At 44.6% G+C, this 17,157-nt stretch overlaps 1 protein-coding gene across 1 annotated transcript in view; it reads right to left on the reverse strand.

The window, feature by feature from the left end:
• Positions 1 to 1,355: 1,355 nt before the first annotated feature.
• The window catches only part of LOC120562575 (collagen alpha-6(VI) chain-like), a 66,244-nt gene continuing 50,442 nt past the window's right edge, over positions 1,356 to 17,157 (reverse strand). Inside the window, 9 exon segments of the mRNA XM_039806351.1 lie at positions 1,356 to 2,366; positions 3,077 to 3,115; positions 4,138 to 4,185; positions 5,933 to 6,072; positions 8,176 to 8,293; positions 9,492 to 10,139; positions 11,486 to 11,576; positions 13,113 to 13,606; positions 16,991 to 17,002. Of these exon segments, the coding sequence (XP_039662285.1) occupies positions 2,098 to 2,366; positions 3,077 to 3,115; positions 4,138 to 4,185; positions 5,933 to 6,072; positions 8,176 to 8,293; positions 9,492 to 10,139; positions 11,486 to 11,576; positions 13,113 to 13,606; positions 16,991 to 17,002 (1,859 nt within the window). The 3' untranslated portion in view covers positions 1,356 to 2,097.

Here is a 17,157-nt window from a genome sequence, read left to right on the forward strand (position 1 = left end):
AAAATAGCATTCGGGCAATTTTCAGCCCAACCCATGTTACATATTCTATTAGGAGACCTTAAGGAACAGTGTGAAATACCCTATATAATAATGGTTTTAAAGGTCTATCTCTGTAGGGATCCTTTCCATAATGTTGTCAGACACTTAGAATAATAATCTGAGCCTGTCAGTGGCAAAAACAGCAATTTTTTAGTGGATGCAAATTGACGATGCACATTTGCCCCTGTGGTTACATTGCAGCCCGGTCTGTGGCTGCAGGTTACAGCGTTCCCGCTCACTACTGGACCAACTTCAAAGATCGTTGTCCTATCAGTCACTTACACACAAAAACATTGGAAACTAGAGTTAAAAAACCCTGAAATGACCCTTTAACAATCAACTACGGTGCAGGAGATGAACATTAACCTCTGATGAAATGAAATGAAAGAGCCAAAACGGTCATGCATTTGTTTGTTTGAGAGTCACTCGAAGGTTGCTTTGTGCACAGTGTTTTAGGGACCGATAGTTGAGTGTGTGACTGACAATTAGGGCTGGGCGATAAATCGATGGAGGTCTGTAGCGGCTTAAACAACTAGCAATCAACGCTCTGTAGCAAGGAGCTCCTCTTCCACGTTTGTTTTTACCGCTAGTTACTACGATGGAGCTTGCTACAGGTATGCTACATTCAAGAGACCATGGGATGTTAATGTACGTTACTCAGGAACAGGTGAAAATAGGGGCAAGGTTGCGCAATAACGTTAAAATGATTTCAACTTTTAGCGAGGAATGAGAAGTAAATTACATGTATGTGTGAAAACCGCTTTATCTCACGCATCCGTTTTGTTGTTGTGGAATATATAGCCCTGTGTGTGCATGTGTGTATGAGTCAAAAAAAATAAAGTTAAAACTTGTTTTGAACAATTTCTTTGTCTGCAGATTGATTTTAAATAGGGGGAGAAAAAACATTGATTTCAATCTTAAATCGGATTTTTTTTTTTTTTATCTGGGATTTTATTTTTAGGCCATTATCGTCCAGCCCTACTGACAATATGTATATTAATAGACCATGCTTGAGATTTGGTGTTACCTGAAACACACATTTATTCAGAATATAGTACAAAACAATAAAATGAGAGTTTTTTTTTACTAAATCCAGATGAATGTGACCTGAATGTCAATTTTCCTTTTATTTTATTTGTTGTGGTTTTTGACCTGCTGCAATTTCTCTTCCTTCAGAAAATAGCACCTGGTTGCATCAAAAATAACAACATACAGTATATCCTGAAAGAGGCAGCTCAAGTCTTTGTTGAGCATCAGTCGGGTAGATAAAGCTCCAAGAGAAAATAAAAAAAGGTGCTTTTCTTCGGGAACCCCCAAAAAACAACATGACAACTGGTCCCGAGAAAGAAACGCCAAAAAATGTCTAATAAGGGAAGAAGTTTCACTCTCTAGATACTTCCAGCTTCTGAACTGGTTGCAGTTCCACTCTGCTTCCATATGAGGGCGCTCACGGGCCAGTGCAGAATGAATGGAGGTCTATGGAGCTATACCCCTCAAAATCCACTTTTCTCAGGATATCATTTTTTGTCTAGTAATTTTAATGTTGCATTCGAAAGATTTTTTTAAAGTGGCTTTTTTGTTCTAAAAAGCCTTTTAAAATGTCAATGACGTCATACATATGTATATACGGCCTGAGATACTGCTTTACGGCAGTCAAGCGGGACCTCCGGTCGTAATCCGTGCTTCACTGACCAATCAGCATTCATTAGCAGAATGCTAGCGTGTTACGGGCAACAACGACTCAACCTGTAAGAAATCAAAAGGACATAAGTACTCATTAATTCAATTTTCGACCTATAACCCATGTTGAACTTGCAAAAACTAAAAGAGACAAATGTAGCTGTCTAGTTCATTTTGCATTAGACCGTGATCACCCCCAGTGGAACTCTGGTGGAACTGCAACCAAATTCGGTACAATGGGGCTAAATAGGGAGTGAACAGGCTCTCCGTAGACAGGCTTTGGAAACGCTTTGGAACAGTTTAAACTTTCCCTGATGTGTTTCAGTTTAAACATCCCAGAGCAGACTCAGCTTGCATGTATTTTATCCCGCTTCGTGTTCAGTGCAACGCAACCGTTTTCTTCAACCGGTCCAGGCGATGTCGTCTCACACCGGCGCCTCCTCTTCCTCCTCTTCCTCCTTTTCTTCCTACTAACTGACTCTTCGTCACACAGAGGCTCTGGCACTCAGTCAGGGTGTTGAAACGGTTTCCATTGCCGCCGCAGCCGCCGTACCAGAAGCGAGAGCATCGCCCCTGATCGCTGTCAAAGAACCAGCTTATGGTGTAGTTGTGGCAGCCGCCGGCGTCCGGTCGCAGGAGACAGGTGTCTGGGATGAAGACGGGAGAGAGAGATTTGAGGGAATTTTCTCCATTTTTTACATATCTTCTTAAATTCACATTTTAAGGCAGCGGTGTCAAACATACGGCCCCCCAAAGGGTCCAATCAGGCCCACTGGATTACTTTGCAAAGTGTGAAAATTGCAGAAAAGTAATAGCCTAGAAATCTAGACGCACCCCCTAGCGGCAACAAATGTCATTTGCACCCAGGGTCAGTCTAGCAACTCTCCGTTGGCTTGTGAGCTGGAAAAACCAAACTGTAGTCAGGCCAATCACATCATGTATAGAGTCTGTGGGCGGGGCTTAACATAATGACGGCAGGGTTGCGAGGGTTGCGCGTGAATTCTCTGCTACTTGAAAACAAAGAAGATGGCTGCTGCTGCTGGAGAACAGCGGTCTTTGGCCGCGACTCTGGAAGACTTGGAGTTCAGCTTTTCTTTGAGAAAAGAACAAAGAACGGCACTGAAGTCATTCTTAAAAAAGGAAGATGTGTTTTGCCGAACGTTGTATAAATTCACCCAGTGGTGGAGGTGCAAGCCCATGTAATATTTAGAAAATGAGGCAGGAGGCATCTAGATAGTTGTAAGTTGTATTTAGTAGTGATATGGCAGTGGTGTAATATATAAATAATTGTGTGATTGGTCAGCGTCAGTTGACCATGAAAGCTGAAAGGATCAGAGAGCGGTGGTTTAGTTCTTACCTGGTTGGTCGGCTCCGGCTTCCTCAGGGGTGTCTGCATCTGGGAGAGACGACAGAGTCAACCACATGTAGAGCCGGAACTATTATTACTTATTCATCTAATTGTCCTTTTTTTTTTACGTAACTGCAGCTTCTTGATATATCACTGTTATGTGACCCAGATAATATAGGAACACAAATACATAGCCATACATTTCCAGCCTCCGGCCATCACTCTCTGACTCCGTGACAGAAACCCTCATTCATACTTTCATGTTTTTATTTTATGCAAAACATTTTAGTCTCGTCTTTTTTCGTCAACAATAATGCATGTTAATTTAGTCTTAGCGTTTTTGGACATCAGCGCAGTCTCGTCATCGTCTCGTCTTAGTCATGAAAAAAAGATCGTTGACGAACATATTTAGTCTCGTCTGACAAAATTAACACACACACACACACACACACACACACACACACACAAAACTCTGCCGCCAGGTCTTGGTGTGGGTGAGGACCCTGGCGGGTAGAATTTTGAATTCCACTGTTAGGTTACATCCTTGGTCCCTTGTCTTCCTGTCTTTGTTTGTTTCCCGCCTTTTCTGATTGTTCTGCCCCGCCCTGATGTCTTCCACCTGTCCCTTGTTAGTGTTCGTTACCCTGTGTATATAGTCTCTGTGTTTCCCTTGTCAGATTATTATGTTATGTTTCGTTTTGTTTCGTGTGCGGCATGAGTTGCTGTTCTGTGTTTTCAGATATAATTCTGTTTTTCGTGTTTTGTCAAGTGGTGTACTGTGTGTACCTACTCGTTCCTGGCTTTCTTGTTACTTGCTCGTTCCTGGCTTCCTTGCTTCCTGGCCTGCGTTCTATTTGGACTACCTGTTTGTAAGTTTTGCTCTGCAATCCTCTTCGTTTTTGGTTCTTGATTAATAAACATTTTACTCTGCATTTGGGTCCAAGCCTCATCTAACTGTGACAAAAATGATCTGATGACTTTAAAAAAAATCAGTCAGCTTTGTATTCTATATTGTATTTGTGCATATTTGAAAAGCTGAAAGGATCAGAGAGCGGCAGTTTAGTTCTTACCTTTAGAGACGTAGCTGGTCGGCTCCGGCTTCGTCAGGGTGTCTGCACCTGGGAGAGACGACTCAGAACTATTATTACATATTCATCTAATTGTCCATGTTTTTTTTTTAAAGTAATCGCAGCTTCTTTGTATGCACGCACAGACACGCGCACATACAGATGCACAGACACACACACGTATACATACGCACACACAGACACAAACACGATGATAACCAATCGATTAATCTTTGCAGCTCAAATTTTAAGTGTTCTGAGCATAGCATAACACTCCAGTTGTTTTTCCCGGGTTTCTCCCGTTTTTTTTTTTAGCCCTATCTCCCAGACCCCTCCTGGTTTGCTATTTCTTCCGGAAAACTCTCCTAATTTGCACGGCCCAAACTCCTTTATAAATAATCAGACCAATATGTTTGTCTAATGTCGACCAGTTGCCAGATCTTGAATGAAGCGCATCCTATTCACACAATCCACACACCATATACAATTTTCAACCCATTTGTTACTTCAACCTGGCAACCTATAACCCAGTTGCGCAGTTGATCTCTGCGCAAACTTCGCGGAAAGTTCTGACCCGAAAGCGAGCAGATAAAAATGGCAGGTGAAGGTGGTGTTCTCGCAAAGAAATTGAAATATAGCTGTAAATTTCAACATGTTGGGCGCAACAATTTACATGCATCTTACCGACAACCTCCGCGCTTTTTGTAAGGTGTGTCGCATTGATTTTAATGTAGCGCACGGCGGGGAAAATGACATCACCCAGCACAATAAAACACAGCGGCACCATCGTGCAGAAGAAGCACATAAGGGCACACGGGTGATTTCATCCTTCATCACGAAGGAACAAACAGAGGCAGAAAATGTAAAGCAAGCTGAACTCAAGATGGCAATGTTGGTAGCACAGACATATATACTTAAACAATAAGTACCCCCATGCCGCCATGCCCCCGCACAAATCTCTCGGATTTTGAAAACCAAATGTTGGCAGGTATGGTTCTGAGAGAACTAGATTTCTGCACCTCCTCCTTTTTCTTTCTTTCTTTTTTTTAGGCTTTTAGAAAATCCCAGGATGGGAGACTTTGGCCAATCACAGGTCATTTCAGAGAGAGAACATTTCTATTGGCCGTTCTACAAATGCAGATGTGCATGTACGTCCCTTCAGATGGTGAAAGCCTGATTCAATGGCTGAAAACCCTGCAGAAAAAGGGCTGCGTTTTACAATTCTGGGACTTTTTTGCCCGTTTGAGCGTTTACAACAAGTACTTTTTAATATGGAGATGGATGTCAATTCTTTTTCCAGATTATCTGCATGTCAGAACAAAGTGAGCGATACACAAACCTGATTAATCAATTATCAAAATAGTTGGCGATTAATTCAATGGTTGACAACTAAACTATTAACATTTGCAGCTCTAGCTGGTTTGAGTCTGAAAATAGGATTTACTTACAATAATAAAACCACACAATATCACCAGAGTTATACTTGAACCACTAGAAGTCGCCAGAGTCTGAATTGTTTAAATCCTACACGGGACATGATTAGGCACCGTGTTATATTTGCTTTATCAGGACAGTTTAATGTATCATTCGTGTGTGTTGTTGTTTTGTTTTGTTGTGTGTTTGTGTGTGTGTGTTGTGTGTGTGTGTGTGTGTGTGTGTGTGTGTGTGTGTGTGTGTGTGTGTGTGTGTGTGTGTGTGTGTGTTTGTTTGTGTGTGTGTGTGTGTGTGTGTGTGTGTGTGTGTGTGTGTGTGTGTGTGTGTGTGTGTGTGTGTGTGTGTGTGTGTGTGTATGTATTACCGCTGAGGTTCTCTCCTGAGAGGAAACTCTGGCCGTCCCGTGGGGTCACACTGGCGATAACATCCAGCTGTGTTGTCTGCACCCGAAACTTCTCCTCGACCTCCTCCACAAACTCGTCAGCCAGCATTGCCGACCCCTGACTGGACACACCCCAGCCGAATAACACAGAAGATAAAGATAAACATTCGGCCTCAGACATAACACAGCTGTAGTACAGTACATGTACTCAAGAACTGTACTTAAAAGGTCATTTCAGGTATTTTGTAACCCTATTTTTCCATGCATTGGTGTCTAAGTGACTAATGTGAACACAAATCTTAAAAAAATTGTTCCAGTATTGAGCGTGATCGCTGTAACTGGCAGCCGTGAACCAGGCTGTAATGTAACCCTACAGGACAGATGTTCACCGTCAGTTAGCGTCCACTAAAAGTTCTGTTTGTTGCCGCTGACTCAGATTATTATTCTAAGGGCTAGATTTACTAACACTAGCGCAGTTTGCGCTGTGTCCGTTTATGCGAGTTCGGTAATAGCGCACGCTATGCTTCCACAGTTTGCGTAGTATTTATCAACCCTGACACCCATCAGCCAATCAGCGTCTTTCTCCGCCCACTATACCGTAAATTGCGCTGTAGCAAAGCGGTACTGGTGCTATGATATGGCTGAGTGCAGACTGCGATATTCCCACTGCTGATGCTATGACTGTTTGAAATGATCCTGATGCCGATATTTGTAATGTAGCGAGGAGTTTAACAACTGCTGGAATGGGATGTGAACGCTGAGTGGGAGATTCAATTTCATCTTTGATTTCTTCCAGTAACTCTAATATTGCACGGCTGCTTGATCCGTAACGCTAAATGATGTTGTGTTCACTGACAAAGTGTGATTCTTCTATTAAAAATATTTTCAGCCTCGCCTATGTCTTCGTCTTGCTCAAATTGCTGTTGCCATTTCACCAGCGGCATAAAGGTCTACGAGGAAACTCGATTGCGGCTGGTTTAAAGAGGCGGAGAATTTCCCCCGCAGAATAGAGGCGCGCTCTTACTGACAGTCTTTGTAAATACCACGGGATATATAATTAGGCGCACTTTGCGCTTATTCTCCCACCTTTTCAGGTGGAACTCCCACTTTCCCCACGACCCTCCCACGAACGCATATTGAAAGCGCAACTTGTCTCTTCTCGCTCATGTGGCAGACAATCTGCCATTCTACCCAAGTGTCCCTGTTTGTAAATAGCCCGCATCGGTTACGTCCGTCTTTGCGACCAATTAGTGCCTGGAAACAGGCGCAAACGGCTTGATAAATCTAGCCCTCAGTGTCTGACCATTATGGAAAGGATCCCTACCGAGATAGACCTTTTAGTTAAAGAGTAAGATCCTTTTAGTTTAACATGAAACAGCCCCGAAATCACAATCACCAAACTCCACCAGACTCCATGTAAATAATCAGGACTTTTAGCGTGTATAGAGCCAGCATATCTCCACCAGACTCCATGTAAATAATCAGGACTTTTAGCGTGTATAGAGCCAGCATATCTCCACCAGACTCCATGTAAATAATCAGGACTTTTAGTGTGTATAGAGCCAGCATATCTCCACCAGACTCCATGTAAATAATCAGGACTTTTAGTGTGTATAGAGCCAGCATATCTCCACCAGACTCCATGTAAATAATCAGGACTTTTAGCGGGTATAGAGCCAGCATATCTCCACCAGACTCCATGTAAATAATCAGGACTTTTAGCGTGTATAGAGCCAGCATATTTCCACATGTAAATGGGTGAATTAAGGGTTTATTTCAATTTCAATATATGTGTGTTGTACGATGATTAAAGTACTGTTGATTTAAATGGACATCGTATGGAATTGGGCAAGGTGGAGGGTGGGGATGTGGCCTTGATCAACTGCTATGCGTTTGCAAGCCATGATGTCTCTCTCTCTTTCTCTTCGGCGGGCCAAATTCTCTGGGCGGGCAAAGCAGAGAAAGGGGAGGTAACCTTTCTCCTTATGACCTCATAAGGAGAAGATTCCAGATTGGCCCATCTGAGCTTTCATTTTCTCAAAGGCAGAGCAGGATACCCAGGGCTCGGTTTACACCTATCACCATTTCTAGCCACTGGGGGACCATAGGCAGGCTGGGGGAACTCATTAATTAATTAGTTAAAAAAACTCATAAAGTGAAGTTTTCATGCCATGGGACCTCAATTTGTTCCTTCTAAGGTTGTGTATAAATAAAGTGTGAGTTACCCGTTGTCCCTATCGAAGTCCAGTGAATCGTCATGTTCCAAAGCCGGTGCATCGTCTGGTTCCTTCAGCCTGTTGCAGTCTTCTTTAAATGATGGACGAGGATACGCATTTATTCCCTCTGAAATATGCACAAAATACACTCGTGTTTGTTGTTTAGAAACAAGAAGCAGAAATGTAGGTGACACTTTATTTGAAGGTCTGTAAGACTGACATGACACCTGTCCCATATTGTACATGGACCAGGAGTCTTTAGTGTGTGTGTGTGTGTGTGTGTGTGTGTGTGTGTGTGTGTGTGTGTGTGTTGTGTGTTTTTTTTTGTGTGTGTGTGTGTGTGTGTGTGTGTGTGTGTGTGTGTGTGTGTGTGTGTGTGTGTGTGTGTGTGTGTGTGTGTGTGTGTGTGCTTTGACTCCGAACTTTGTTATTCGAATATTTAAAAAAAGAATGATATTCGAACGAATATTAGGTAGCCCTTAATATTCGAACCTTATTTTTTTTGTAAATGTGTTTGCTCGTAAAACTTTTCAGTTCAGATTCCGAGGCTTTTTCACACATTTCAAAACGTAACTACACGTCGCGGCGACGCACGTCTCTCGGCCGTGGCTCGATAGCGGTGCATTCCCCACCAATTCTCAAAGAAGGCAGGCTGGCCCAGGGCCAGGCCAGCTCAGCGGCGTCTTTCTCCCGTTGCGTGCCGCTGTCTCTCCTACCTACACCGGCCCTGCACCCTGTCCCTTCTCCCCTTTCTTACCTGCTCACAGTGCTGCTGCACATGAGGAGAGAGCACAGAGGGGGGGGCTGCTCCTCACTCACACATCAGAAGAGAGAGGTGACTGTTTTGGGGCCACAGGAGAGAAATACCTCGCATGATCGCTGGACAATACTGGTGACTTTTTTTTACAGAAAGTCACTGTCTTTTCTACAGATTTGTCGCTAGTGGCTTTTGTGAAAAAAAAAAAGTCACTTAAGGGGGTCTGAAAGTCGCTAAGTTGGCAACACCGCCCACACACACACATGCTGGCTCGACGCACACACGTATAAACACCAGACCACTTAGGTAGGCTACGGTGAAAGCTCCGAACTTCCTGAAGCATACTGTTTGTCTTTAATCCAGGGTCTTTTTTAACTTAAGTTTGATACCAATATAGGTCTTACTGAAGGCATTTAATGGTCAAACTATTATTAATAAATATTCAAATATATTCGAATATTAATAAACAAACTAACTTCGAATATGATTTTTGGGCAAAAGTAAAAGCCCTAGTATGTGTGTGTGTGTGTGTGTGTGTGTGTGTGAGAGTGTGTGCGTGTGTTCTCACTGCTGAGGGCGGAGAGGAAGACTCTGAAGAAGCGCTGGGCGTAGCTCTGCTCGTCGGCCTTCAGTCTGTCCAGGTGGATCAGGTGCTGCGCTACGGGCCAACCGGCCAGCTTCTCCACCTGCTCCCGATCGTAGCGCTCGCCCACCGTCACCACAAACAGCGCCACCCCGTCACAGTAGGCTCTAGAGGAGATCCAGTCCAGCCTATCTTGGTCCCAGGAGGCCGTCTTGGTGCCCACCACGGCCAGCACCGCCCTCCTCCTCCGGGGCTGGCCGGCCTTCAGCACCTCCTTCAGGGTGAAGTCCAGCGTCTTTCCCAGCGCCGAGGAGCCGCCCCGCTGCGTCATGTTCCTCATCAGGTGCCTCCGCATCAGCGTGCTGCTCTGGTACGTCCCCAGGTCAAACTCCAGCTTGGGATCTTTGGTACCGCTCTGGATTACAGCCACCCGGGCCTGGCCGCTGGCGCCTGGGGGCTGTGGGCTCACGGCCAGATGTTCCACCACAGAGCCCAGCAGCTGCTGGCCGCCGGCGTACTCATCGGCCTGCATCTCCCTGGAGCCGTCCAGCACCAGAACCAGGTCCACGTTGACTTCTTGAGGTGTCAGGACATCCTGGATCGAGGGGCACAACTCTGAACGCCTACAGGGGTCTGAACAAAAAACATCAAATCATCGAGAAGTCAACTAGCTTGGTTAGAAAATGGCTTTGTGCAGTTCAAGCTGTTAAAATTCTCACTTGGGACTTCTTAGTGACACTTTTGGAAATCACTTAGCTAGACAATCTCAAGGGATTTTATTTGACACTGTCAACTTCTAAAAGGTGCTCTAAGCAACGTCACACGTTTTTTACGCTATTTTTTTGTCACATAGAGCAAACATCTCCTCACTATCTGCTAGCTACCTGTCCCCTGAACACACTGTAAAAAAACGCGGTCTCTGTAGACAGCCCAGGCTCCACAAACGCCAACAAAAACAAACTGCGCCACCCTGCACCACCAAACATTACAGTCTTCCAGCCAATAACCAACAAGAAGGATTTGGGAGTGGGGGTTGGGGGGGTTAGTGCGCAGAAGGGAGGGGATGGGATGAGGAGCTTTTGAACGTCAATGAGAAGTGAATTCCCCCAACATTGCTTAGAGCACCTTTAAGCGATAAAAATTGTCTCTATCTGTTGGTTGTGTGCTACTAAGATGTATTATGTCTTGTTTTGCAAACCAAATTTCCCCCCTTGAGGGACAATAAAGAACTCTGAACTCTTTACTGATGTTATGATGTCTTTGGATTAAACATACTCAACACTGCCTGTTCGGAACGGGCCGATTAAGGTTAGGGGTTCAGAGTATTTTTTTAAAACAAACTTATCAAACTATAAGCGCGGTTCAATCAGGTGCGGCCCGGCTGCAGCTCATCTAGAGATTCTGCCTTTCCCCCTTGTTTTCCGTCTAGTTGTCACAGATCCAGGTAGCGATGTTCCTCGGGCGGGGAAAGGAGGCAGCCCGGCTCAGCCGCTATTAAACAGCGTGCAGAACGGCCGGAGAAATGTGCGCACCCACCGGCAACAAAGCAAAGTGCTGCAGAGCCAGTGACCTTTGGCCTTGATCTACACTTACTTTTGATCATTTGCATGTAAGGTAGACAGCGATCACTTTTGGCGGATGATCACTTCTGGCATGACACCAGTAGCCCACTGCGAAGACATGCTTGGGCTCTCCATTTCATCTAGGGAAGTAAGCAACTCTCCGCTGCTGTACTTGCGCATGCAGGAGACACACACACATGGGCACAAAGCCACCCACAGTTTAGAACGCCAACACAAAGAAAGAGGAAGGTGACGGATATCCGGCCAAAAAGAGGAACATCCGGCGGAATTTCCGCAGCACCTGAGCAATCCCGGAAGTGGAACGTCGTCGATATGGACTAGGGCTATGGTTTAAGCATGTTTTTTATAATATCACTAATGATTTATAATAATCCAAGCCTGAGGCTCGGGGCTTACCGTAACAGATCGCACAGTTCTTGACCTTCAGCAGGTCAGCAGCCGCGTCCCTCCCCAGCACGGTGAACAAAGAGTTTCCTGTGTCGTCGACCTGGAGATGAAACAGCAGCTGTTATTATTTATCGCTACCTTTGTTCTGACAAAAAGAAGTTTAATGACATACAGATAATCCTAGAAAAAAATTTACATTTCATCTTCTGACTTAAAGTATACTTCTTGTGGGCACCCGGTTAGCTCAGTTGGTGGAGCGAGCGCCCATGTGTGGAGGTTTGCTCCTCGACGCAACGGGCCCGGGTTTGACTCCGACCTGCGGCCCTCCCCCCCTCTCTCTCCCCTTTCATTTCTTCAGCTGTCCTGTCAATAAGGGCCTAAAAATGCCCCAAAAATAATCTTTAAAGTACTTCTTGTTAAGGCCCGGCATTTAAACAAAGCAGTGAATCAATGAAATAAAACATTTTTGCTGATTCAGCACTAGAAATGCAACTGTAGCAAGCATCTCACTATCACCAATGTTATCCACATTCATATTTTGAAAGTCGGAAGTTAGAACTGAAGGACGGAGAGTAATTTTTCTATGCAGATGTTACACCGTCTTGTCTCATTGGTGTGAATTGGCAGGTTTCAGAACGCTGCAGACCGACACTTTGCAAGTAGTTGCTAGTTTAAACTTGTCTTGAATCATTGGTCTGAACTGGGCTTAAAGGTGTAGGATTATTTTGTTAAGAATATAATGTAAGGCCTCAGATTTCATGACCTGACATTCTCTCTCCCTGTTCTTCTGGGCCATGAGGAAGCCATCTGGTCTTGGGAAAGGAAAAGACATTATTAAAATTGAAGATGTAGCAGTTGCTCAAAAAAGACAATTAAAACTTGAACCAAAAGGAGGATTCCTTTCCCAGATGAACAAGGTGAGACAACAATGGTCAGTGTTTTGCAAGCACGTGATTTGTGACACAAAGTATGGGAATGACCTGGTTCTCAGGAAACTCCTTAAGTTTGCAGAAGATTAAAAACACAGGTGTTCAAATCCAACAACAGAGGCTTGTATTTTTGAGCTGAGAATGAAGTCGAGGTCATGTTTTCATACAGTGTGTTACATATCGTTAGCGGATGGAGCCAGAAGATCGGGACTATATCCAACTGATAACAGCACCACGGATGAAGCAGAGAAAGTGGATAAAAAGTGAGGGTTCTGGGTTAGCCAGCATCAGATGCTGGGGGAAACTCTGTCTGTTTGCTAGGTTTCAGCGATAGGCTGTTTTGTCTTGAAGTAATCTGATCCTTGTGCACAAGTTTATTGTATTTTGCAATATCATTCACTAAAGCTTGTTATTAACTTCAACTGGATGAATATTGAGTCTTCTTTTAAATCCTGAGTCTATTTCTCTGCTCTACCAGTAAACGAACACTATTCAGAGTGTAGGGACGATAGAATTGGAGTCAGATTAAGTCTGGCCTTCTCAGGCGCAGACCGGTCATCGGTCCCATTTTAGACCAAAAAAAGAGGTCATAGGTCAGTTTGAAGTGATCAACTCTTCAACGATGTCTAGCTCGGATGCGATTCCCCCGAGGCCACTGATCGAACAAGAATGGGTCCCTACTTTTAAAACGGTTGAATCAAACCTACTTTTATCGCTCGTTCAACTTCCGCATCGCCTCGCAGAGAGATGACCGCTGGGACGATTTTGAGGGCTCGGTACTCCATCATGGCGGTGACAATGTCTGAATTATCCTCTGACGGCCCACTGGAGAAGAAGACTGCCACCTTCCTCATCATCAGTCCTTTACGAGCACGTTTGAAGACGTTCTGACCCACAAAGCGCATGGCGGCCCCCAGATTGCGCCTGATGGACGTCCTCTCCAGGGCGATGTTCTTCACAGCTTCGATCAGCTGAGTCTTGCGCTGGTAGTCCTGGAAGCGGATCATGTACTTGGTGTAGGCGCTGTAAGCCACCACGGCGACGCGAGCACCAGACGGACAGTTGCTCTCAGAGATGGTGATGTCGTCCAGCAGAGAGAGGAGGGCGGAGCGCTGCCTCTCAAAGGCTGCAGGGGTCACGTCCTGCGACATGTCCAGACCGAACACCAGCTCGGTGGGGTAGGCCGGGCACCTTGATTCACCTGGAGGAGTTTATGTTGAGAAAAAGTATGAATCAGGTCCCATTAAAAACCCATAAACCACTATGCTATCATCTTTGACCAAAACATTTACCTTAGCAGGCTGTTCTCATGAACCATTTGTACATAAAGCTATGAAATGTAAAGCACTGTACTTGGTATGTATTGTACGTATTTATTGCTGTATGCACCAATTTGAAAACATCTGAAAGAATGCGAGTTGTGATGAAGGAATCTCCAGACAGCAGCCAAAATGCAGCACCTTCAGGTACGGCAAAGATAGGACAGTCACTGTTTACTTCATTAATGTGTTTAGTGTGTTCATGGACTGAGGATGGGAGGAGGATTCGGTATTCTGTTTCGGATTCGGCAGAATCTTAACCGGTGGATTCAGTATTCGGCCGAAACCCCAAAAATCTGGATTCGGTGCATTCCTAGAAAACATATAGTTCAACCACATTTCTATAAGCTTTTGTACGATGTCTTTAATTAATCATGTCTTCTTACATATTTTAAAGACATTGGTCAAAGACTTCGGTTTCTTGTTTGTAAAAAATTATCATCATTAAACTTCTCAAAGGCAAACACAACGGCTTAAATCAAATAATTATGAATCATCACAGACCTCTGCAGAATATCCTGTACAGTACTTACTAGGGGTGTCCCCGACTAATGGTCGTGTCCATATACGCTTTGTTTTCACGTCAGGGATCACCCTGCTTCCCAGCACTGCACGCTAGTGAGCTCACCACCAGTTTCTGTCCACTGACAAGCAAAGAAAACAGGCTCCGCCCTCCTACAACCGCGATGGCTGCAGCTGATTGGACGAACCCGTCACGTGGGGCTGGCTGCTCCCGAATTTCAAAACCGACCATAATGGCGGCTCATTCGGAATATGATCTCATATTGTACTAAAACGTGTTTCTGAAAACATTTTAAGAGAGAAATAGGCCGTGCAGTTGCTGAATCTGTCTTCATTTCAGATCGACAATGCTCAGTTTAAAAGATTTTCGTCAGATTTTGAGAGATTTTAAAGTTGGCTGAATTCAACTTTATGTAAATGAAGAGCAGGCAACTCCAAAGTCCCCACAACGCTCCCAGAATGCATTGCACAGCTGCTCCCATAGAAATGAATGGGAAGCGGGGAAATTACTCTGACAATGGACACACACCATAAGAATTTTCCTAGTCGAATCAGATTCGTCAAGTCTTGCCTATTGTCGACTGATCGTCGAAGCGCGCGCGCGTGTGCGTGCGTGTGTCAGGATGGCCAAGACGGTTATGGAACTAAAGGATCCAAAGGTGTTAAGGTAGAGCTGACCTTTGCCGACTCATCAAGATCAGGAAATGATGAAAAGAGAACGTGAGCGCGGTCTTGTTTGCATGTTGTGTAAATGTTAGTTTAATGTGTGTAGACAGCTGATGCTCCAGCTGCTGCCTTTAACCTCTGCAGGAGAAGGAGGGGATTCAAATCAGGCCGCTGGGATAGCACTTCTCAAAGATGGAGCCAAGGCCTTTGAGAAGTGTGTGTGTGTGTGTGTGTGTGTGTGTGTGTGTGTGTGTGTGTGTGTGTGTGTGTGTGTGTGTGTGTGTGTGTGTGTGTGTGTGTGTGTGTGTTTGTGTGTGTTTGTGGGGGGTGTAGGAGAAACCTAAATCTGTCATGGTGCGGTTGGATTTATTTACTCACTTTTTAAAAGGTTAAATAAAAGCTTTGTTCACGACAAGACAAGTTGCAGCGGTGTGAACCGGCCCGGAGGCTCGGCGAGCGGCAGCAAGCACTGTAACGTTATATGGTCAAGCGGCATGGAGAGGGACTGAAGAGAGCGAGCGCCGTTAGAATAACAAAGCAGTGAATCGGAGAAATAAAACGTTGTTTTCGCCTTTTCATCTCTACTTGAAATGCATATGTAGCAAGTATCTCACTATCAGTAACGTTATTCACATTCACAGAGTCTACAAACGATTACGGCCACAGCAAACAAACACAACTTAAATGTGACATTTTTTTCAACATATCAAAGAACACCAAACCTGAGGATTGGTTAAAGCAAAAATAAGGGAAGAAGCCTGAGCCAACCCATCAAGGACCACCCCCCCAAACTAAAGAGTAGTGACTCAGTAACAGAAACAAATCTGCGAAATCGGGCCACATTTTTCTGTCTTACCCAGCCCGCGTCCGACAGAGCAGTAACCGAACCCGACCCGAGCGGCATTAAGATATTTATATCCGAGCCCGACACGGTTAAAATCAAATTTTTTTTTCTCATACTGTGTGGAAAGCTTTTATCAAGCAACTCTAGGAAGGCATTCGGAAATGTCAACAGATGAGGTCATCAGCGCACAAGGGGCAACAAGCGCACGTTAACACAGGCGCGCACCTACATAATAAATTAAATTTAAAATGTTCATCTTGTGGTCTTGTCGTCAATCTTTGGTCTGAACTGGGCTTCACAGCACAGCAAAGATTCGACTGTGAGACTGGCAGTCGCAGCTCTGTCAATCGAAGCATCAAATATTCGGGGTCACCTCTAGTACATACAATTCATTTCTCAACACGGACATCCTCTAAAGGCGCTGACACACCAACCCGTCGGACAGTCTGGCGAGGTCGGTGACTCGAGTCTGTTCGGTGTGTTCCGTGCAGTCGTCAGTCGCAGGAGCTGTCGGCCTTCATTTGTGCGTCCATTTTGGCCGATTTGACATGTTGAATTGGCCGGAGGGCAGTCAGACTCAATAACCAATCTGATTGGTGGAGTGCTAGCCCTTGACTAGCGAATCAGTGCACGAGAAAACCAGAGCTGACAACGCCAGTATCTTATTATTACTATCCATCGTATTTTCTTCTGTTCAGCGAGTAATGACAACGATCCTTCTTGACTACTATCCCCACTCTCTGAGGAAAACAATGACTGACGACAGCATGCTCTGTGTTTACGAGGTCTAGAGAGATGTTCCCTCATTTCCGGTTTAATTTTTTTGGGCGACAATACAGATTAGCACCGCCTGCTGACGTATTACGTCTCACGTGCAGAACGTACGCTCAAGTCGGCGTCTCTTCAGTGTGTTCCGAGGCACTTTTTGGACCGACTCAGGGAGACGGGAGCCGACTGATCAGTCCGACTCTCAGACTCAGTCTGCCTTTTCTGCCAACGGTCGGCCGTCGGGTTGGTGTGTCAGAGCCTTAACATCTTTTGAAAATGATAGGAGAGTATTATGTAACTGCCAACCGTCCAAAATCACCAGTCATGACTAAAATGAAACCAAAGTGAAACTACAAAGGTTTAAAAGGTGAATTTATATTTTTTTGATGATTAGGAGAGTAAATCTCACAGCTGGAGTTTTGTATTGTACTTACCGTAACGAGTGACTGAACGGAGATATACGTACCTTGGCAACATGCTGCGTGGAGGAGAAACAAATATTGTCTGAGTTATAGCAGCAGTACATTCTGTACTTTATTTCGTTGAAAGTTATTACACATTTGTTTTGTAAAAATAAAACAAGGACATTATAAAGGTGTATTTAGTATTTTTTCTTTAATTTAGCAATATGAA

The sequence above is a fragment of the Perca fluviatilis genome, chromosome 7 (assembly GCF_010015445.1).
Source record: "Perca fluviatilis chromosome 7, GENO_Pfluv_1.0, whole genome shotgun sequence".
NCBI lineage: Eukaryota > Metazoa > Chordata > Actinopteri > Perciformes > Percidae > Perca > Perca fluviatilis.